This window comes from Drosophila erecta, unplaced genomic scaffold (assembly GCF_003286155.1).
Source record: "Drosophila erecta strain 14021-0224.00,06,07 unplaced genomic scaffold, DereRS2 tig00000055-arrow-pilon, whole genome shotgun sequence".
Lineage (NCBI taxonomy): Eukaryota > Metazoa > Arthropoda > Insecta > Diptera > Drosophilidae > Drosophila > Drosophila erecta.
Genome location: NW_020825200.1, coordinates 1,154,298 through 1,176,706, shown reverse-complemented (window position 1 = coordinate 1,176,706; position 22,409 = coordinate 1,154,298). Strand labels below are relative to the sequence as shown.

Below are 22,409 nucleotides of genomic sequence, written 5' to 3'. Positions count from 1 at the left end.
AGGCTTCAGAAGTGCACTTGCCATAGTCAAGTATTTTAATTTGTTTCCTTATTATAAATATAGTTTAATATATAACTAATTAAGGGTGCTAGGATCGTGGGAAAATATATTCAAGTGTATGTCGTGCAGACCACAGCTTTAAAAACATATTAATAGGAGCACCTTTCTGAGGATTGCACCCGAAAATAATTCCAGTCAAGTGCTTCAATTCCGGCCGCAGCTGTGGGCCAATAAAAGCATGGCCAAAAGCTTGAGTGGAGCTTTATCTTAATGGTGCGTGTGCCTAACCTACAGCGAAGTGCGTAGGAATTTGGACTGCTTTCGGGCGCGTGTGTGTGTGGGTGAGGGCACACTGTACAGTACGTACGCTGGCAGGCGGAACGCCGAGCAGCGAGTCCACGAGAGCGACTACGAGGCAGGGCTGCCGAGGAACGGCGCTTCAGTAGGACAGGCAGTCCTTCGGCTGACGGTCAACGCGAGCGAAAAGCCAGAAAAGAGCAGCAGCAGCAAGGACTTGGGCAGCACGAAAAACAGTAAAAATTAGGAAAAGCACTGTAAGGATGCCTTAGTTGCTGTTATTATATTAAATAACACTTTTCACCGACTAAAAGCCAGCCAAGTCTGTGGAATATGGCGCCCGGAAAGCTCGTGTGTGTTTTATTTTTGTGGCTGAAAGCGAAGCGAAAAATTTGACACTGAACTTCATCAAGCGCTTGCTGGTGTGCGTGTGACAGTGCGGCAGTGTGTGTGTGCGTGTGTGTGTGAAAGAACATTTTAAGTGACAGCCCAGAAGTATGCTACACAAAATGTCAGCCAGCCATATGCCAACAGAGCCACTTCCCTTGGCCTTTCTGGCTATTTCTGTTCTGCGTGTTTTTCATGCCAAAACAAGGCGACTTGGGTGCGGAAAGCCAAAACCAGAGGACTCTGCGCCTATTTTTGGGAGCCTGTGTCGCAGCCTACTGCGTAGTTAAATGGCCAGTATGCTGCCCGCTTTTCGCTTTTTTATGGCCAAGAAATTGAAACATGTGGGCCCATATCAACAGCGAGGCGGCAATTAGACGCCAGTACCCACAAATAATCGCACGTCATCCGTGCGCCTGCGAACACCTGCAAGCTAGCCACCCACACACACGTACACACGCACACACTACACTCACACCCACACAGACACATACACCCACACAGCCACAATACAGCCGGTGCTCTTGGAAGCTCGCTCTCTTTGGGCCAAACTCTCTTCAGCGTCTTCGAATCGCCTGGCTTCTGGCTTCTGGTTAATGGCTTTCGGCTTCAGGCTGCTGTCGTCAGTCGCTGACGTTGTTTGCGTCAAAAAGAAGTGCTGCCAACGAAACCCACTATATACACATAGAACACACATATATGTACGCGTTATGTACACACGGGCGAAATTAATCGAAATTTATACGATCTAGGAGCAGCGGCACAAGCGACAGCAACTGGAGAACCACTGGGGAGCGGCACAGGACTTGGCAGACACGGGAAGGACACCACTAATATCTGGATCTATTATCACCGCACATCAGCACATCAATTTGCATGTCTTCGTTCGTTTGCGCTGAATATGAAGTAAACAAATACATGAGCCACGCCATAAATGTCAAACTGAGGTAAGTCACAGTCATTTATAGTCGGGCTGGTGGCTGATATAGAGTGCGATGTGGGGTTGCCAGCTAAGTGATGTGACCTTTTCGCAACAGGTGCGTGCACCCATTAGCCCTGCCCCTGCCACCTGCTAAACTTGCCCCGCAATGCAGGCAACGGGAGTGCAACGGAAAGCAATTAAAGGCGCGTGCTTCTTGATTGCGAAATTCCTTAGTGGGGGTCGCGCTAAATATTTCATTAAGGAAACCGCTCGGCGTATTGATAAAACGTCAAGCAGCCAATCGATTTATAGGGCAATCCAACTAATGAACGCCGTATTAATATTGCAATGTCCTTAAGTGATTCTACGTGGGCTACGTCAACAAACAAATTGTATTATTCTCTCGCCCAATACGTATACGCGATATTTCAGTGCTGATACTCTGCATCTGATACAAGCAGCCAAATAGATTAAATGACCATATTTTCGGCCATTTCTCCACTCAATTCACCTAATTGGGCAATTGCGAGCATGAGATATTTGACCGCAGATACACATATCTTGCCAACTGAATTATAATTCGAGGCACCTCGTTTACCTGGGACCAAAGCTTGAATGGTAATTTCACACCCACAATCAGACCAGCGAAAAGCTGGGAGATATGGTGACCCACTACCGATGTGCTGTACCCTGTGATCCCCGTGCAATCCCTTTATGATTTTGTTTGCTCGGCCATTCAGTGCACGGCCACCACTTGTTGTTGTCCTCCTCAGGCGGCAGGACATGTGACTCGCGTTGCCACGGCCCTCGTCCTGGGACTGGAACAGGACTCGCCGGATCCACTGACTCATTCATCAAGCACGGGGCCCTGCTGGGCGTGGGCTTTGTGTCGACTTCGTGGCGATTGATTGAATGGCGTTGCCTTGCCTTTGCCGTTGCCGTTGACATGGCCGCTGGCAAGCGCGAGCTGCAAAAGGAGAAACATGGAGGATGAGGTCGTGGTCCAGGGGCCACGAGCCACAAGTGCCAAGTGCCAAGTGCGTTAAATATAGCCCTGGCTCACCATGGACATGGGACATGGGACATTGGACATCGGGCATTGGATATCGGACCTCGGACTTGGACAATACGCAAGTGTCGCACAAAGCCCGTTGTTTGATTAAGGGCTGCGTCAACAACCGGAAGCGGGGGCGTGGCAGCTGTGGAGCCGCACTAAAAATGAAACGAAAATATTTTCGCGTAAACATAAACAAGTCGGCGTATGAAATGGGCATTCATAACGGCTCACATAAAAGCGCGCTCATCCGCCAGCGAAACCGAAATTCGGTGGCCATCCTGAAAGGACAACTTACGACGCACTTTAGTTTTAATGCTAAGCCAACAGAGATACAGATACGAGTTCCCATGGGTAGAAGTCGCGGCAGTTAAACATGCGTGAATACGACATTATATTTGATGGCCCCTAAAAGAAAGTCTAGCAATTGCACAAATATTTTCACGCTGGGCTCGCCGAACAAATAAGCAAACAAGTTTCCTTCGGTGGGCATAACAAAGATTGATGGAGGCTGAAAGTGAATTAAATTGGCTTTAACTTGGCCCAGAATATTAAATTTTCCCCTTACCTTTGGCAGGCGGCTCTGGGGGATATATTTAAAATTAAAATTGACTCTGAACCTTTCACAATATTGACAATCATGGGATTTCGAGAAATTAAACTTTACCTAGGGATGCAAGTACAGAATGAATGCATACTGTATGGTAGAAGAATATATTTCAAGTGACTTTAAGCCACATTGCGTCACAATAGCATAAGGCTATCCTGGACAAGTTTCCTTTAATTTGCCCACATAAGCATCTCTTTATAATCGAATTCCAGCCCCATCAGCCTTGTGAGTTATGTACATAATTATATGAAGTAATGCGACAAAGTATATCAGCACCGGGTATCTATACATATCCCTTTTAACTGCAAACGAGCTCCATCTGCGCCTGGGGAGAAGCATCAAAGGAATCGTAGATTAGCTCCACCTTTTTATATAACTACATTACCGTACGCTGTTTAATTAGATGGCCGACCTTGCCCCATGTAATCATTCACGGAAACACCGTGCAATCGCAGCCAGGTCCTAGTTAGCTTCACGATAACCTGACCTCAGGCACTCTGCTCCATGGGATTACAAATGGCTGAAAAAGTGGCAAGATTAGAGTGGCGTTCGGGTTGGTAACGGCTGTCAGGGCAATCGCTGAACGCAATTAATTTTAAACTGAGCAAATATTAATCATAATTCCATGCGCCAGCTGAGCAGAGCGCCCCAGTTAAACAATATCCTTGCCGAGCACACGCACACACACACGTACCAATCCATGACATCAGGCTAAGGCTACCAGATACAAGATACAAGATACAGCCAGGACACAATGGCGTCATATGGACAAATGTCTCTATTGCAGAACCTCGACTATGTCGTCTGCGACAAGGCAATCCATTTACTTGATGAGATTGCAGCAGTTTGGTGACATTGAAAGCGCGTACATTAGGGTTGCCCCTGATGCCCCCGCCCACCGGGGGTGCAACGCCCCTTTCTTTTTTGCGGGCCGGAGTTATAACAAATGCTTATGTGCGGCAAGTTCATTCATAAAGGCGCTGCGTCAGGCAACAGCCGAAAAAGCCCGGAAAACAGGCAGCGGGGGCGGGAGCGGGAAATCCAAAAACAGTGAGAAAAATCAATGGTGGCAGTGGCAACCCTGGCTACCCCAAACCCACACCCAGTGCTAAAAATAGCCCAAGCCATTACATTTTCGACACAATTCCGCGGGGCAGTTGCGGCTGGTCGTGAGCGGAGCTCCAGAAACTGACTTGGCTCTTTGCTTGGCAGTCGGCAAGTAGAAAGTGGAAAGCAGCCCACACACTGGCAAAGGAAAATGAAAGGAAATTCGGCAGGCACAGTGGAAGTTCGCTAGAGTGGAAGAGTTTCATTTACTTCCCAAACGAAGCTTCTTTTCAAATTTCACATCTACGTGTATGAATGGTTTTCCGAAATGTGCAGCAGGCTTTTCCTCTCCAGAGGAGCCTTCATCCTAGCGAGACTGCACTGTAGTGCTCAGGCGGGCAGGAGAGGCCTTTGGAACTTTCGCGCTGTTGCTATTTTTGGCTGCCCAGCTTGTAGGCCGTCCAGGGGAGGCAGAAGGATTGGCGACCGAAGGAGCCATCCCCAGTTCCTTGAAACGTAGGCGCCGCCTTCGGAAAAGCTCATCGCGGCTGGCGCGGAAAAGCTCCTTGCGTGGGCGTCGCGCTGCCAGCGGAGCAACAGGGGCTGCCGTGGGAGGGCGGAAAAGCGGGAAAAGCAGGGCGGGAAATCGGAAAAGCAGCAGCTGGCGAAGCAACAGCAAAAGCTCCGACGAGCTTTCCGCCACTTCCCCAGGCAGCTGGAAGGCAGCTGGAAAGCGGCTTCGGGTGGCCCAGTCGGCTCCGCTCGGGCGCTACCTGATGCTCAGTGCTCCACGGACGGCTGGATCCACCGACGCCGTTCAGTTCAACCTGGGGAGCGGAGCAACCAAGTGTTGAGCGGTTAAATAAGAAGGCGCCCGCCTACCTCACGTAGGCGGCGGAGTCCCAGCCAGTGTTCTGCGCCAGCTACTTCAGCGCCCGAGGACGAGTGCCAGTGCCAGTGGCCCCAGTTCTGCTCCTGGTGCGATAAGCGCCTAAGCCTAACATATGGCACCCAGCATCGATGCCAGCCGTCGGCACTTCCTGCGGTGAGTTTTTCGGGGATGGGCATGGGCATGGGCATGGCCAGGAGGTTGGGGCCTCTTTGGAGGCACCACACACTCGCTGGCCAAATGCAGGTCTGGCACTAACTGGCGTGATATTCATACTGGTACTTGACATGACTTCTTGTACAAAAGTGTAGCACTTAAAATATTTAAATAATGAAGAAAGTTGCGCCGAGTTTAGCAGCTTGTGGAACTCGAACTGGGGATCAATTTAAAGTTGCTTTCCAAGATATATGCTGGTATGAAAGCATTTTATTAAATGTTTACAGGGTTTAATTAAATAAAACTGCCAAATAAATTGCACATGTTAATACACTCACTTTTTTATCAACATATACATCTCACATCTCTTTCACCAATTATTTGGGAAATGGAATTCCTCTGTGAGCGAGATTAACTGTACGCCATGTTTGATTTTCGCAACTGACACAATCCAATATTTCAACATGGCGGACCTCAATTAAATTGACGTTTTGTTTTCGCTGAGCGAGTAAACACTACTTGAAATGGCGCAGGTCGTGGGCTTTCAGTTAAATGCATTTGAGTAAATCCGACAGGTAGCGAGCAAGAAAATAAGTAATTTGATCCGAAAAGTGGGCGATCCACTCGAGCTCAATGCAGCGTGATTAAATTCGTGGGAAGACAGGCATATGGGTTACATAAATTCAATTATGAAATGCAAATGAATCCATGCGGATTGCGCACTTTCATTTCACATTTTATTTCACAAATTATTGTGAAATGGCGCGGCGAAAGGGAAGTGAGCTCACGTATCAGGTGTCGGGAAACGTGATAAGAAGTCAATTATGAAGCAGTACTTATCGCGAGTGGAGGAGCTGCTGCTATCAGTTGCCCATTAACGATAGTTTCCCGCTAAAAGGGCAGATAAGCGGGCAGTCGGAAAAGTGAAAAGTGTACCTCCTGCGGGCGGAAACTGCAGCAGTATTATTTTCGCCGAGCTTTCAGTACAAGCTGCGCAATTTGTTTTCCCCGAAATTGATTTCCCAGCCCCCTCAACTCGCCCACACTCATGATGCATGTATGTGTGCACTCTAACAACATTATCAGTTCAGTTCGCTGGAAATTCTCTACCCTGAGCTGACTGGCGTTCATTATCCGTGGCCTTTGCCCTCCTTTCAGCAGCTGCATTTGTGAAGCGCAATCTGAATAAAATATGGCACATAAAATCCAGCAAACGGAAATGCTTATTAACTGCGAGCGTTTTCAGGGGAGAATCCGGGCTTCGTCCTGCAACATAAGAAGCTTTCCATAACGAGTTCTGCACTTTGCACTCTGCACTCCATCGAATTCCTTGAAAATTCCTGGGCAGCTTATAATTGCTGCCGTGCTCAAAGGGCCAGGAGGTAAACTGCAAAATGCCAAAACTTTTCGGCTCGAAATGTAAAACAATTTGGCAAAGGAAAGCAGTTTTCCCACATGGAGAAGAAGGTCCCGAGATTGTATCTTATCTGATGCTCTGCCACCTGAAACGCAAGGAAACAACGGGTTTGGTGGTTGCAACAAATAAGCCCCACAAAGCAGCTTAAACAATAAAGATGCATGTGAGACATGTGGAAACAAACTCAATTTAGAAGAGCCAATTTAAGTGAGATTGGTCCACGTTTGGGAAAAAGATACTTTTTGCGGATGGCAATCGAGCAGTAGCACTGGAATTGGAAATAAATTCCAGTTCTAATCATTTGAGTAATCTAATGTATAAACGTTTGAGCCATTCGGCAGAAAGCAGAGGACGTAGCAATAATTTATTCGCTTAAGAACTAAGTCATAATTCATGGCACTTAGGAGAATAATTCCACGCTGGTTCCCCTAACCCGACCAAATTGCTGAATTATCCGAACCTTCGCTCTCATAATTGTCCTGCCACTCCCAGCTGGTCCGCCATTTTCCACCCAATTTTCCACGCCCACTTTCAACTGCCGAATCCAGCTGGCAAGTTTATCTAATTGCTTTTGGCTTTCTGGACGGAGAGGTCCTTTTTCGCTGAAGAGGCGCCGGAAATCCCTTTCACGCTGGGCTGGCCAAAAAAGGAATTATGGATTGCGTATTTGCAGACGGCGGATTGTACACATTGTGCTCGCCCGGAAGCGGCTTCAGGATGAAAGCGATTTGTTATCCTTTAGCTGCTGCCGTGCATCAATTACACAAAGGCGGGAAATGTGAGCCTGTCGAGCCTTAAATCACCTGCCAGGAAGTCGCTTTCCACCACTCGCTCGATACTTTAGGCGCCCAGGTGCTCGATACTCACAATAATAGAACCCCAAGGAGCCCGAAGAGCACACACCTGGCAGCCTCTTGAAGCCAAACCCACTTAGCCCAGGCTAAAGCAAACAGTGGCGTCAAATCAAATGGCAAAAAGCTTGCCAACACTTCGAGCCAAGTCGGGGGATCTGGGCGGGACTTACCCCATCCTAGTGAAATGGAGATGAATATGGAGCCCGAAGCCTGAAGCGTCATGATTAGCTCAGCAGTAAATGCGGCCCAATGTGATGAACTGCGCCAGAGGGGCCCCCAAACGAGTCCTTCGGCAGGCTAGCATGGCTAACATGGCGGATGCGGACAGGCGGAAGGACACAGGAAGACGGCGAAGGCAAATCCTGCAGATTTTGGTCAAGAAATGCGCACCGAAATGCGAAACCCAAATCAAGTTGAAAGTGAATGAATAACCACGAAAAGGAAAACTTCTCAAGCGAACGGGCAGTGGGCCAAACGTTGGCCGCAAAACCAAAAGGGAAAGTTTATAAGCGGCCAGGAAAAGCCAGTGAAAACCCCGAGCATTTCATGCCCAAGCAAATTCTTGTAAAACAGGAGCACAAGGTGGCAGTCAGATAAAGAAAGCCTTGAGCCTACACAAAAGGAAATATGTTAAATTCTTAAGACCAAGTGGATACAACGGCTTAGAACAGGACGATTTAATTGGTATACAAAAAGTATATGGCTACCTAATATACGAGTATATTGCAAATTTAACTTTGTATTCTAATAGTTCATTTCAAGAAGGTGCTAGACCGAATGATGTCATTGGGCATTTAACAACTTTCGAAGTTGCTGCCGCTTTTTCTGGGATTCGGTCAGCAAGGAGTGGAAATTGTCGACGTGGAAAGTACTTCAAAGTACCATTTGGACTGGGATTGGGCAGTAAATTGCGCAATACGGCTGCCGACTGTCAACTGATTTGTATTTCGGCAGCATCTTCAATTCCGCTGATTAAAGGCAGCCAACTTAATCAATTTCCGGCGGAGAAAGTTCCAGGCAATGCGAATAGAGCCCAAGCCCCAAAAACTTTCCATTCGAAGCCGACACGCGCGGCACTTTCCACTCGCACTACAAGAGCATGAGTGTACAGAGCGAAGGAGGCGGCGCACCCACCTACAAAGTTTCCATTTCCACTTTTCCGGCGGAAAAGCGGGCACGTGCCCAGCCATACGTCCTGCTGAGCGCCCACAATGCAAAACTAAAGCCTTTTTTACTGCTTCACAGCTGCTGACGAAAGCTGAAAATTAAATAGAGTTCAGTTAGAGCCGGAGCTATTCATTAGGTGGCTTTTGGGGCCAGAAAAGCTAGGGAGTCGAGCCATTTAAGTGAAGCAGGACTTGCCTAGCCACGTCACCTGTCTCACCTGGGAATCCCCGCCTGAAATGGCTGAAGCGCCATCACAGCGTCGTCAAAAATTCGCCAGCAAAAAACGCAAAAGTCGAGTGCCGAGGGACCTTGCCAAATGGCTGAAACTAAGTGCAGAGTAAACAAGAGTGCAGCGTCAGCGGCACAAAGAAAGAAGCGATTAGGTTTCCGCCACAGAGAAAATGTCCAGGGATGAGGGCACCTGAAAGGAAAATTGCCAAAGTCTAGCGCTGGCTGTGATGGCAGAGCAAATATAATGAAAATGGCTCGGCTTCGCATACGCGAATTTAATGCGTTTTTTGCCCTTCGCAAGAAGCTTTCAATCTGCCAAGTTGGCAACGGGAAATCGTCTATTCATTACAAAATTGAAATGCGCTAGCAGTTCCTCGAACCGTACTCAATTTCAAGAAACAGGAAATATGTCGCATCTTTTTAAGAGCGGATTAAATTGGCACCGGAAGCTGCCATTCTTGGAACACAAGTCTTCGTTTCTTCCGGAAATCGAATAGGTTACATTTCATAGGAAAAGGAATAAATGTCTGATTACAGGAAATTATATACTATATAAAACATGAAAGTTTACGATTTGAATGTAACCATTTAATTACAATGAACATGGAAATTATTTCAAAAAACGCTTTCTTGCTTGGAAACCAAGCGAACTAAGAATGTAATGAAATTCCCCATACTTCATGAACTTCAATCAAAAGGAGCCAGAGCGACTTAGCCCATAGTTAGGGCCATGATGGCGTTGACCACATCGTTGTCGTTCTTCAGCAGCGCCTGGACGGCCTTCTTGCGCGAGCACGCGGCCTGCATCTGGACCAGCTCGATGTCCTTCACGTCCAAGTCCTTGTCGTCCAGGTTCACGTCGTCGCCATCGTCCTCGTCCTCTTCGTCGAGCAGCGACTGGCCGCCAGGAGCTTTCACATCCGAATTGTGGGCCTGACCTCCGACAGGCGAGGGACCACGGAATCGCTTTGCCGCATTGGCGGCTGCCTGGGAGGCGGTGGCCGAGCTGCTGGTGTCCTCCACGCGGATCTCCCCGAAGAAGATGTACGTCTGCGAGTGCGCCACTATGAAGACGTCCGGATGTTCCATGTACAACATGATGTTCTTGTTCTTCTTTATGGTCACTCGGGTCACGTTCTCGACGGGCTTTAGGTCGAGCTTCATGAGAATTCGGCGTGCCTTCTTCTCGCCCCGGGAACGCCTTGGTCCGTCTCCGGATCGCAGGGTCAGCGTGCCCAGCGAACCGAGTTGGCCCAGATCGTCCGGCTTGGCCGCCTTTCGATCCGCTTCCACCAGATCCGGGGCGTCATCGGAGTCCGTGCTCCGGTCATCGGCATCTACGATGCTGTCCGCGGCGGAGGCGCGCTCCTCCTTCGGCGGATTTTGCAGATTGAACAGATTGGGCGCCAGATTTTGGGCCAGGTTCAACAGCTTATTGATCTTGCTGCGGTAGGCCGGGTCCATTTGACCCATGACCTGGGGCTTCTTCTTTGCGCCACTGAAGCCTGGAGGAGACTTCTTGGCATCCACGGCGTCTTCCAGCATCGCGAGCTCCTTCTGCACTCCATGCGTTTCCTTGGGCTTCCCCTTCTTTCCACTGCAACATGGTGCCGGAGTGGCTTCTTCGACGGACTTCTCTTTGGTGGCCACCGCGTTCGCGATCATCTCCTTCTGGAATTTCGCGGCGGCGGCCGCCAGCTGGGCAGCCTTCTTCATTTTCTGTTTCTTACCCATCTCGAGGAATAAAATACAACCGAGGGATTTGCGAGCACAAGTTGGCAGAAGATTTCCAGGTGGCGCACGTGACGCGGCTTTTTGCTGATGAGACAGGAAATACCAGAGGTGAAACTTCCAATCGATTGACAGCTGGGGCTGTCTACACGCAAGGATAACATCTTCGAAAAAGGCTGCTTCGAACGTTTGAAACGCTGGTATAGCGAAATTTCGAAAAGTATTTCGAAAATTGTTTTTATGTCTAAAGCTTCACCTTTCCACCTACAACGCCAAATAAATAACGTAAATTGCATCTTTGCGAAAGTTTATAAGTTAATGCACTGCGCACCCAGAAATTCGAACGTGCGAGCATGCCCTAACCTATCGATATCGATATGCCCCAGTGCAACCGTGAACTGATTGGAAGTTAGCAGCGCTTTTCTGAAAAATTGGTGTATTTTCAAAGGAGAATGCCAGCTTCGAAATTTGCACTTTACTTGACGGCTATAAAAGTTTCGCTGCAGCGCACGCAAATTCAATTGAAATTGATGATTGCAAATCAATCCTTGGCACAGACGTGCCAGTGGCAGGAATATTTTTGGCTGACAAAGCCGATTGAAAAGTGGCGCGGAAATGGAAAGCGCAGCGGTTTTTCCTGGAAAGTCGAACGCAAGATGATGCCCAAGGACCCATCTGAAGCCGCTTCCTCCGCTTAATCCCCGTCGTGGTCGCGGTTTGTTTGCCTCCAAAGCGGAGCAGCCCCACAAACACGACGCGGTGGAGCAAACGCGGTTACACATGCGGTTCCGCCTGCGGCTTTCCGGCATCCGATTTGCCCAGATCAGGTGGTTCATCCGTTTCGTGTCCTGTGGTGAGGATGGAACACTCTGTTGCTGCATTAAAAAGGCGCCGGAAATTACATTACATCACAGTCCGAGTGAAGCATGTAAGAAGAATTTTGTGTACTTATATTATGTTAATACAATTTCGAAGCGGAAAAAATGTACTTCACCTTCACTGAGACCTCTCCTGTTTGCAATACCTTGAGTGAAATAAGAGGTATGCGGTAGTCGGGAATATGTAGTGCATTTTTTCCGCCAGTCGCCGCGCTCAGTCTGATGATGCGTTTTTAATTGCTCGGTTCTTTTAATTAAAGTGCGAGCGAAAAGGGCGGCCACCACCTGCAATTATTAAACTTTATCATGGGGTCAACGCCTAATTGAGTTGCATAAATTATTCCGGAGTGGCGAGTGAAGCAGCAGCGGAGGAGGAGAAGGAAGTGGAGGGCAGGAGACCGAGGATGCATCCGGCTGCCGCAAAGTCTGCCCTGTCACCATAATTAAATTCGAGAGGCCAACTAATCAGATATTCCCTCTGGCCAGCATTGGCTTCATAAAGAGCCTGGCTCTGAACTTCTCGGTCGATTCGATTCAGTGTGCCTCGGTTAAGTTGAGTTTGGCCCGGACTTGGAGCTTGGAGGCGAGGAGAAGGGCTGAAAAGTTTTTGGCCGTCCCGGCACGTTCGTCCCATGATTAATTATCCGCCCCATATGCTGTGGTGTCATCTGGACCCATCCAACTTATTGGGGCTTAGTCTTAGCCTCGAAGTTTAGTTTCTGCTGCCACGGGCCGTGCATGAAAAATGAACCCAATTCTGAGGCCCACCAGGCCAGGGTCTTCATTCTCCTCCAAGGCGAGGAGGTCCCCAAGAAGCTGCTTTCCGGGGCCAGAAATCTGTAACGCATTAATCATGCCAGCTTCGAGAAATGATTGAAATCATATTACCATGTCGCAGACATGTTATAACCAACGATGTTTCCGTAATTGAGATCTTGGCCAAGACATTTATATTGTGTCTGCTGAAGGGTCCCCTTTCCTGCTAATGAATTTCATCGCTGATTGATGCCTCTTTGGCTTAATTCTATTGTTGTCAGTGAGTCAGCAAACTTTACTCGGGCAACTATTTATGAAAAGTAGCTTGTGCTTGCTACCGCTGTTTTTAGTGAGTCTGCAAATTAGTTTCGAACAGTACAAAGTTCTTACATCTTGACGAGGCAACCGAATTGTGGATATAATCTTTGATGCAGCGTGCTGTGGCAGCACTACGGACTTCAGTGGCACTGCCAATAAAGTAGGAACCCAATTGGCTTGCTGTTGACAAGGTCGTTTCATTTGGTACCTAGTTCGCTGGATAATTTGACATTTCTTTGTTCGGGGCCCAATCCGGAATGCCACATCTTTGAGCTGCTGCTGCTGCTGCTGAGCTGGAATCCTATTCAGAAGGAAGTAAACTCTGCCGTCATCCTCTTTCAAAATATGTCAGCCTTAAGCGAGGCTGACGCGCTTATCGCCAAATGACCCAGACGATATCCAGAACCAAGAATCCCCGAGCCCCAACCACCTGCCCATCACATTGGAGCCGCTGGAGCGGCAAGGAAAATCAATTTCCCCTGCCGACTGCCAAGGGCTAAGCGAAGTCTGACATTTATTACCATATAAAGAGCAAGAAATACTCGCTAAGCATTCGGCAGCCGGAGCAAGGATCACCGGAGGCCACACCGAGCCCGCACAAAGAGGGAGCAACTAAAAACCCGGAAACTGCAGCGCGACAAATGTGCCCAGCCAGCAGAGATTCCTGCCAGCCCCACTTCACCCGGAATCGCCGCCCCGCCAGCTCCTCCAAGGTTCGCCTTTGTGCGCATTGTGTGAAAATATGAAATATGGAAATGCCGGAAAAGCGAAAAGTTGTCCCTGGCACAATAAAATGCAATTTCCCCGAAGAGGCAGCTGAGGCAGCGCCGCCGAATATACATTGCTAATTTCCGGTAACAACAATAAGGAGCGCCCGAATCAGGGGGCTGTACTTTGGAGCAGCCCCCACTTTGCGGAGCAGCACCAGGTCATTAGTGCAAATTCCTGCATACATTTGTATGGGGATTTACGAGCTGGGGGATAGCTTTTATGTCCCTAAAAACTAATTGAAAATGGAAGCAGTGTTTATGGGATTGAAGCTGGCCTTGGGGCTCAAAATACTTGAATTAACATAGTAATTTTAGATTAAAAGTAAACAACTCTTATTGTACCTTGAGTGCTAATTGATTGGTTTCCCTTGCAGGTGTGCCGATTATCATGGCAAGCAATGTACAACAACGGCAGCACCATCCATGCACCACAACTGAAGAGCCGAAGCACCAGAGAGCACGCGGAGCAGCCGGGCAGCAGGAGTCGGCGAGCGGGGAGTGCCAGCAGTCCTGGTCTAGTCAGCAGCGAGAACCCATCGACCAGCAACAGCATCGGCAGGAGGACCAGGATCCGGAGCAGCACCACTCGGCGCCGCCGGAGCCAGTGCATCACCACCGAAGTCCGCGCCAGCACGAGCTACTGCACCACCAGCGCAAGGTGCCGCCGACGCTGCCCGCCCGCGGTCGTCTGCTGATCAGCGAGGGCGCCCGCCGGCGCGAGGTGCGTGGCTGCGGGGCGGGGGGCGGCGGTCTGCTCTGCTGCAGCCTGGACGCGCTGAGTCGTCCGGCCAAGCTAGTGCAATTCGGAGTCTTCCTGCTGATTCTGCTGCTCGCCACGCATGGAGATCTTGCTCAAGCGGAGGGCAATGTTGGTGAGTGTCCCCTTCGAACTAAGATATGTATCTAACGTGGCAAGTGGAAAGCAGGTGATGCAGTCGCGAATTGATGAGTTTTGCAGTTATTTTGCTGCAGTCATCCCATAATCTAATTTACCAGCAACAGAGGAGTCGATGAGCGGCGGCACAAACGCAATTAGTCCCTGTTGTCCCCGATCTCCCATAGGACTGAACTCGCATCGTGTGTTAACTTTTTGTGCGCTGCGGCCAAAACATAAACCCGTTTAATTAAAACTTTGGCGCACGGAACCGCACACGCAGCAGCAGCACAACATGGCATTTAGCCCGCTCCCCGGACGACAAGATGGCCCATGTCCATGTCGGCAGGTCCTGGTGCAAAGTGGCTGTGCAAATATGTTTTTAACTAGTTTAGCCCGCACCACGCATAATCCAATTGGCCAACTGCTGTTGCTGCCGTTATAAAGCAGGCCAGGAAATGCGCTCCATGGCCGGAACCGACGCAGAGCTGGCCAACTGGCATGTGCAACAGGCCTCCAAGTGCTGGCAACATCGTTTGGGCCACTTACGGGTGGAGGTGATACCACCACTAGAGTGGATTCTTGGTTGTCGCACTCACTGGCACTGATTTTGGGCCCGGAACTGCTGGCTCCGTGCCATTGGGTATAGTTTTGCTGCAAATAGTGCATATTTATTGATGGTTAGAAATCACTTGCCTATAAAAGTGGCACTTGGTTCACACCCCACTGGCTTTCGTTGCCCATGAAACATTCAGTACGTATTCGCACATTCGATCAAACACACAATTATGGCTTATGAATATTCAAAATGCATTTATTTTCTATTTCAACATGCATATTTGCACAGCATTTGTTTACTGCCACTGCTAGTTTATTAAAATAAACCCATAAACGCAGCTTCCTTGCCGGGATTTGCTGTCTTAATCTGATTGACGTTATGCTTTCCATTTAGCCAATCCCGCTGGCATTGGAGAGAACTTAATTCCCATAACGATAGCAGCCAAGCACAAATTATCCACCACAAGCTGTCAGTTTCGTTTTCCGAAACTTAGCTCCTGCTTTGAGCCAACTATTTTGCAGCTCCCCCAGTTCCTTTCGCATTCATGGCCTCGCCAAGTGGAGGCATCAGCCTCCCTGGATAGTGTGGCTGCAGGACTCACAGCTCGTATCCTGTCGAGCATCTCGGCTGCCGCTGCTGCTGCTGCCACTGTTGCCATGACAACTAGTTGCTGCTGTGTGGGGCATGCAAATTTGCAGCTCCTGGCGTTGCATCCACGCCAGCCCACATGCAAAGTTAACCAGGAGCTCCGCCCATGCATTTATGCACGGCATTGCGCAAGAATCAACAGGATCTGGGCTGGGTCCTGGGATTTATTGATTGCTGCTGCTGCTGCTGCTGCTGCTGCTGCTGCTGCAGGTGCACATGTGTACACACCCGTGTCCAACATACATGCATGCACATAGATACACAAACAGATAAATGTCCTGGCTGTGCAGCTGACTGCTCCTCCACATTGTTGGCGGCCGTGTCGGGAATCTGGGGTGTGTATAAATTAGCAACTGGCAACGAGCAACATCATCATTAGCTCCTGCTGCTCCTGCTGCTCCTTGCAGCCATATTTCACGGTGGCCCTGCCACTCCACCGCTCCCCTTGTGGCGTGCAACTTTTGATGGCTGCACAATAAAATTTAATTAACAGCAGCTGCTCCTCCTCCTGCAACGGGAGTAGCTGGGGCACTCGCACATGTCGCCTGCCCCTCGAGGACTCCCTGTTGCATGCAACAGTGTCTAACACATTGACCTTAGCCAGCCAGGCAGCGGAGCAGGCAAACGGCAGACTGGCAAAAACAACTTCATTTAACTGGCAACAAACGGCGGTGGAGGCGGCAACTTTTCTGCATTTATTCATTTCATTTGAAAAACAAATATTTGCACTCCTTGCGAAGAGCTTTCTGCAGCGCCAGATAGTTTTCATATCTGCTCGTCATTCTCTGCAGCTAATGAAATGCAGTTCAATCTGCGCGCAGAAAGCGGAGCCAAATCCAGGCCAACTTGCCCCTTTTTGCATTGCATCGAAATTGGATTTTACATTCGCGCATTTCGCGCATTTTCACATTTTCAAATCAGTTGCGAATGCATTATTAATTAGCTGGCCGCCGCTTCATAGAAACTTTTCAAACAAATGCACTGCTAATGCAATTTCCATGTAGAACCTGCAACAGACTGGCTTCACATTGCGTATACGCCACGTTGACTCGTTTAAATTCTATTTTCGGCCAAATGGAATGCGGTGGACCTCTGGCTGCCGCTTTACATCATGCTCTGCGGTTGATCTGCCACACGAACCGCAATTGTTCGGAGTTATATATTCGTCGATTTCGGCGCTATATAGCACATATAGCACACAGTATTTGGCTGGCGGTAATCCCGGCTGTAAGTTCGATTTTTCCTGCATTGAATTAGTGCAGCAATTTGAGAAGAGCCGTGCAAATTGCATTTTCTATCCCCTGAACGAGGAATTATCGGGCTGGAAATTGATGGGGCAGCTTCTAAACTTTAAGCCTGGTCTTAAATTCAACATTGACGCTTGCTTCTCACCTTTCTGCTTTTCGAGCAATTTTTCTTGCTGAAAGCTGCTGGCCCGCAGTCTATGAAACAAAAACATGACTGTGGACTTTTCCGACAGGTCCGACAGGTGGGAGTGCTCATGCATTCTGCCCCCTCGGTTCAAACCGAAAAATCCGCCTTCATACCCATCCCAGAAAGCATTTGTATATCCCTTCCAGCTTAAAGTGGAGCAAGGTTCGCCTGGTCCTGTTTTTTGCTGCCAAATAACTTTGCACATGGGCGAAATTCATAAAGGTTGGCTGGCTGCGTCCAGTGCTTCCGATGATGATGATTACGGTGATGATGACGATGCTGGGGCTGGAGCTGTCCAGTGGATAGTTGGATGGTTCCCCTTCGGGCGAACGCGAGAGCGAGCTGGAAAAATAATTGCTGTGGAGCAGTTGGGGCGCCTCCGATTGCAACTCCTTGACTCTGCAACGGCAATTTAATTTCTCAAATGGCAAACAACTTGCAACTAATGAAAATGCACTTAATTTGCGCCTCGCCAAGTCATTTGGAACAAATTGCTGTCTGCTGCAAGGATATTCTCGGGGTGGGGCTTTGTTAACGTAAACATATTGCCGACATAATCGAGTACGAGTGCGAGTATCAGTGTACAGTGAAGCGAAAGGAATGCCTCGAGTCGAAGAAAGGCGCTCTCTGGAGGAGATATCCTTGCGCCTCGGAGGATGCACAAGTTTTTAAAAGCTGGCACGCTCAATTTGGGGGGAAATGGAGGGAAACATTGGAGGGCAGCAGAAAGCGCTGGAAAATGCCGCTGAAAACGCAGTTGCATCTGCAGCTAATCCCTGAATGTCCGTCCTTCTAAGCGCCGCAATTACTGCCGACAGGCTCACAACGCACTTTGCACCATGCACCGTGCACCATGCGGCGTACATAGTGTGTGCCACACGAGGGGGGCACCCTCCCCTCAGTTGCCATTGTCCTCGCAGGACTGCAGGCGCTTATCCCAGTTTTCAGTTTGAGTTTCCGTTCAGGGGATTAAGTTGTGCTAAGTGGAAAGCAGTTAGTTGCGAGGGATTTGCCTATGAATTGGCTGAAAATTGGTCAGAAATTGAAAGTGAAATGCCTGCTCCAAGCGTGGCTTAAATATTTTCAGAATAACCAAGTTGGTTGGATCCATGATTTCATTACTATTCCATGCAAATAAAGCTATTTGCTTAGTTACGCAAGATGCGAGACGCGTCCTTATTGAAAATGAAGTGAAATTCAATAAGTGCAGAACTTTCCCGAAAAATAGAAAGCAAGTTTGCAGCATTGCAGTTGAATGATGCAAATGGAAACCCAATTTATTGATTATTTCGCAAGTGGCAAGCCGCAGAAATAATATGTCTTTTGTGGCCGCAACATCATGTGGCACGTTTGATAGCCTTATCTGTTGCACTCTCGGAACATTCCTGAAACTAATGAATTTGCGGCCAAGGCCTGCGCACTCGACTCTGTCATATTTAGCCGATTTTAGTGGCCATTCAATTATGAGGCACACAAAACTGCGCTTAGTATCGGTTCGATACTGGCAACTGACACACTCGCCACTCAAACTGGCCAACAAGAGCACTGCCGAGTTAATTAAACTTTCCGAGCCGAAGGCTTTCAATGGCCAGATGGAGATGTAATTAAGAGATAAAACGAAACAATGGGCACACACACACACGTCGTCCGGGCATGGCCGCCACGGTTACGCCCCTTACGCCTTCTCAAGATGCCGCCCACCTGGACACACAATCAGGGGGTCGGAGGTCAGGCCAGGAGGTCAGGCCAGGAGACCAGCAATGGAGCGGAAAAAAGATATTGAATGGCCAATGAAGCGTGGCAGACACTCCTCCGTCTCTGCCACTCTACCCAATTGGCAGGAAAAATCGCAGATAATCAAGAGCAGCCTGGGAAACTCCAGATGGAAACTGACAAAGGCGGCTAATGAATAATAACCGCAATCATCGTTTGCATGCAGGCATGTAAGTGTGCTATGAAACAAAGGATGGCAATAGAATTGCTGCTCAGCAGATCCTCTGAAAGCCGAGGAATTCAAGGCAGGCATTTAAATTCAGCTAGGATGAATCCGAATTCATGGGCTTAGGATCTGCAAATCGATCATAACTTGGGCACATGTGCTCCTTAATCAAGGACCACAAAATATTTAATGGTCATACGAGTAAAATGTACAGGTTTTTAAGGCTGCTCTCAGGCATTTATCACCCAACTTAATAGGTTTATTAGCCCGTGTCGCTGGGCCCTTCGAGATACATATCCGTTCGTAAACCCGGCATAATGCGCATCGGAATCGCTGTCTGGCCGCCACTTTGAGGGGCATCCGGGCTGCCAGTTGCGAGTGGCGAGGAAATGTCATAAAAATTAACGTGCCATCGTAAATATCGCGCGTTACGGCTCGACCCAGTCACATATACTCGTTCGCATGCCAGGAGATGTAATATTTAAGTGCAAATATGCGTAAAATTGCTCAAAGGACAGCCCGTGCACACCAGTTACAGTTACACATTTTGGCATATTCAAAAAAAAGAAAGCGGCCGAACAAAACGAGAAAATGGCGCGGCAACTGGTTGCCACTTCCTCATCCCAGCGCCGCGGAAACCGCCTCTCTGGCGCACAAACATATATGGCAGGAAAATGGGAAATGGAAAATGGGAAACGGTCTAGGCAAAACCCCTCCCCCCATTGGAGGTGGCCGCAAGGCAAATCCCTGCAATTACTTTGTTGGCACTTTGTTTTGGCTTGGCTTTTGAAGTTCCTATATTTGGGGCTCGCAAACGCAAACCCATTTTTGTGCCTTTTCAAAGGCACAGCTCGCCCTTGGCAGCGTACTATTAGTGTGTTTTAATGGCAACTAGGGAGAGTGGGGAAAACTACGGAAAGCCCTCGTGTGCTGCGTAATGTATGTAAATGTATTTATTTGCCACAAGGCGGGCCAAACAGGGAAACCTTTGGCGAACGCAAATAAATGTTAATATAATGTTAATATTGTTTACTCCGCCCTCGCCCTCTTCCTCCCCCTTGGAGGTGTAACAAAGAAGTGCCTCCTCCCAGGGGCCAGCAAATGGGAAACCGAAGTCGTGGAAGTGCTGCTCCGCCTGCGGCAAGTGTTGGGATAAAAAACATGCGTGGCTGGATGGGCCGACAAAAACATGCAAAATTCATTGAGCCCAATGCCAGGGAGCAAGCCAACAGCTGCTCCCAATTGCCAGTCTAGGATGGGATTGTTTGGGATGATATGGGATGGGATATTCCACCCCGAGATCGGGGAGTCAGGAGCAGGACATGTGCAGGCGTGCGGAAATTTAATAAGAACTGGATTTTTATGCGCCACGCATAGGCAAACAAGCGTTTTGCCCCCCAACCCCCGGATAATGTGTATTTATGTGTTCCCATTGCGATGTTTGGCCTGCTGCAATCACGCTCCATTGGGCGTCTCTAATTTGGCATTAACACACCCGCCCTTTGACTTCGCCAGGTCCCCACTTCACCGCCCACTCAGTGACCTCTGAACTAATGATTTGATTTATCTCCCGGAGACCGCGCAATTAAATTGCCCCACCTGGTGGCGCACTTTGTGGCGCCGCCGTAATTGATTTAGCTGGTGGGCCAAACAAATTACGGTCAAAAATCAAATATTTCTTCATTAATGGCTTTACTGGAATACACTATTCAGAAAGTTATACCAGTTTTACAGAGGGGTATCTAACATATAATCACAGCAGGCAGCTGCTAGACAAGCTAAAATTTGTATAAAGATCAAACCCATTACTTCCCTGCCACTCGAGCGATACGAAACTGGTTTTTGAAAACTAACAAAAATTCTCCGTGCACACAAAATTCTAAGTGAAACAATCTAAATCTAGTTCTAAGCAGCTGTAGAATTCAAAGATGACTAGCAAGAAGGCCAAGGATCTGAGTCCTGCATCCCTGGAGGATTTGGTCAGCCAGGTGTTCGACAAGTCCAAACAGCTCAGCATGTCGATGAAGGAGCAGCGCAAACTAGTGCAGGAGTATCTGAATGCCAAAGTCGCTGGCAGTGATGCAAGCGATGGAGAACATGAAAGTGATTCCGATTCAGATTCAGATTCCGACTCAGATTCCGATTCCGACTTTGATTCCGATTTCGAGGAGGATTCCTGTACCGATTCCGACGAGCAAACAAAGGAGAGCAGCGAAGAGTCGGAATCGGAACTCAGCGACGTCGAGGAGGGTTCATCCCCAGGAGATGAGGGTCCTAAGAATCGGAAAACGCAAATCTCCAGAGACGAGCCTGAACTATCGCGGCTCGTGGCCTTTGTGCCTCCACCCAAATCCCCTGCCCAGCCTGCGTCCCGCATCCAGCGGCGACTGACTATGGCTGGTGGCATGGTTGCTCCTCCAAGTCGCAAAAGTGCTGCTCCGCAGTCGGGAAAAGCCAAGTAGATGTGAATGAGGTTTAGTCGGGAGCAGGAGGTTTCTTCATATGGTTTTATTTACATAATTTTGTAGTACTTTGTAGTTGTGCAACTCCCCATTTTAAATTAATAAGCTGGAAAAAGTAGGTCGTACTGAAATTGACATTTTCGGAACAACTTTAATTGGTCGCTGGGGGCTTGTTAGGTGGAAACTTTTGGGGCGTCAGATATTTGACCTAAGTTTGCTTTCACTTCGGCGATAAATTGGTCGATTTTGTCAGCCAAATGTTTTGGGCGAAAGTTTGCGGAATAATTTGCAGTTGTTTTTAGAGGCCTTGCCTATCTGGGTTGAACTTTGGGCGGCCGTAATTTATGCAAAACATCTAATGAATTTTTCATGCCCCACCGTGCAACAGAAAAACAGCCGCAGTGGCGGGGCAACACTGCGCAAATTAATGAAATTCATAAGCGAGTTCCCGGTGCCATCAGCCGCTCCTTTCTTCGATTTTCCCCTGCCCATTAATGAGCGCAAATTAAAAGCTGCCTAAACATTAATGAAAACCAAAGAAGCGAGAAAGAACAAGGGCCGTGAAAAGTGGGCAAAATGAAGGGCACGTCACGTCGCCCGGAAAATGGTGAAAAATGGGCCCCCGTAATAAGCAATCAAGATTTGTGTGTATTCTTTTATGGCAAATTGGAAAAGTAATTGCACATTAAATCCATTGGAGCGCAAACTTGTTTGCATTTAATTAAATCAATTGCAACGCATCGTACATCGGCTAAATCAACTGATTGTTGGCGTTGCGATAGATGCATTGCATTATAAATTCGAGTATCTTTTTGGTTCGGTGGGAGCCAGCAAACCTGGCATAAATCCACGCAAAGTGTGGGCAGTTGCCTTCGGGGGCTTGCCCCAAATGCATTTGCTGACTTGCAACGAGCAGTGGGCCGCAGGATGCGAGGCACCGGATGGCACAGGATGCCCATCAACCTGGCCTGTATGCCGGAGGCCAGCAATCAGTCATCGTATTTGAAAT

The 22,409-nt window shown here is 48.6% G+C and overlaps 3 protein-coding genes across 5 annotated transcripts in view; 2 read left to right on the top strand and 1 right to left on the bottom strand.

Annotated features, from left to right (window-relative positions):
- The first annotated feature begins 282 nt into the window (after positions 1–282).
- The window catches only part of LOC6541501 (receptor-type tyrosine-protein phosphatase N2), a 36,058-nt gene continuing 13,931 nt past the window's right edge, over positions 283–22,409 (top strand). Inside the window, exons 1-3 of one of the 3 annotated variants that reach the window (XM_001968201.3) lie at positions 283–554; positions 1,443–1,631; positions 13,859–14,356. In XM_001968201.3, coding sequence (XP_001968237.2) covers positions 13,873–14,356 — 484 coding nt within the window. In that variant the 5' untranslated portion in view covers positions 283–554; positions 1,443–1,631; positions 13,859–13,872. Of the gene's footprint in view, positions 555–1,436; positions 1,632–5,109; positions 5,363–13,858; positions 14,357–22,409 lie in introns of those variants that run through there. The other 2 variants (XM_026978330.1, XM_015159718.2) reach the window with 2 other exon arrangements.
- On the bottom strand, positions 9,706–10,898 carry LOC6540972 (nascent polypeptide-associated complex subunit alpha). Its single transcript, XM_001968202.3, has one exon. The coding sequence runs from the start codon at positions 10,763–10,765 to the stop codon at positions 9,743–9,745; it is 1,023 nt and encodes a 340-aa protein (XP_001968238.1). The 5' UTR covers positions 10,766–10,898; the 3' UTR covers positions 9,706–9,742.
- LOC26526545 (clumping factor B) lies at positions 20,738–21,535 on the top strand. Its single transcript, XM_015160040.2, has one exon. The coding sequence runs from the start codon at positions 20,867–20,869 to the stop codon at positions 21,398–21,400; it is 534 nt and encodes a 177-aa protein (XP_015015526.1). The 5' UTR covers positions 20,738–20,866; the 3' UTR covers positions 21,401–21,535.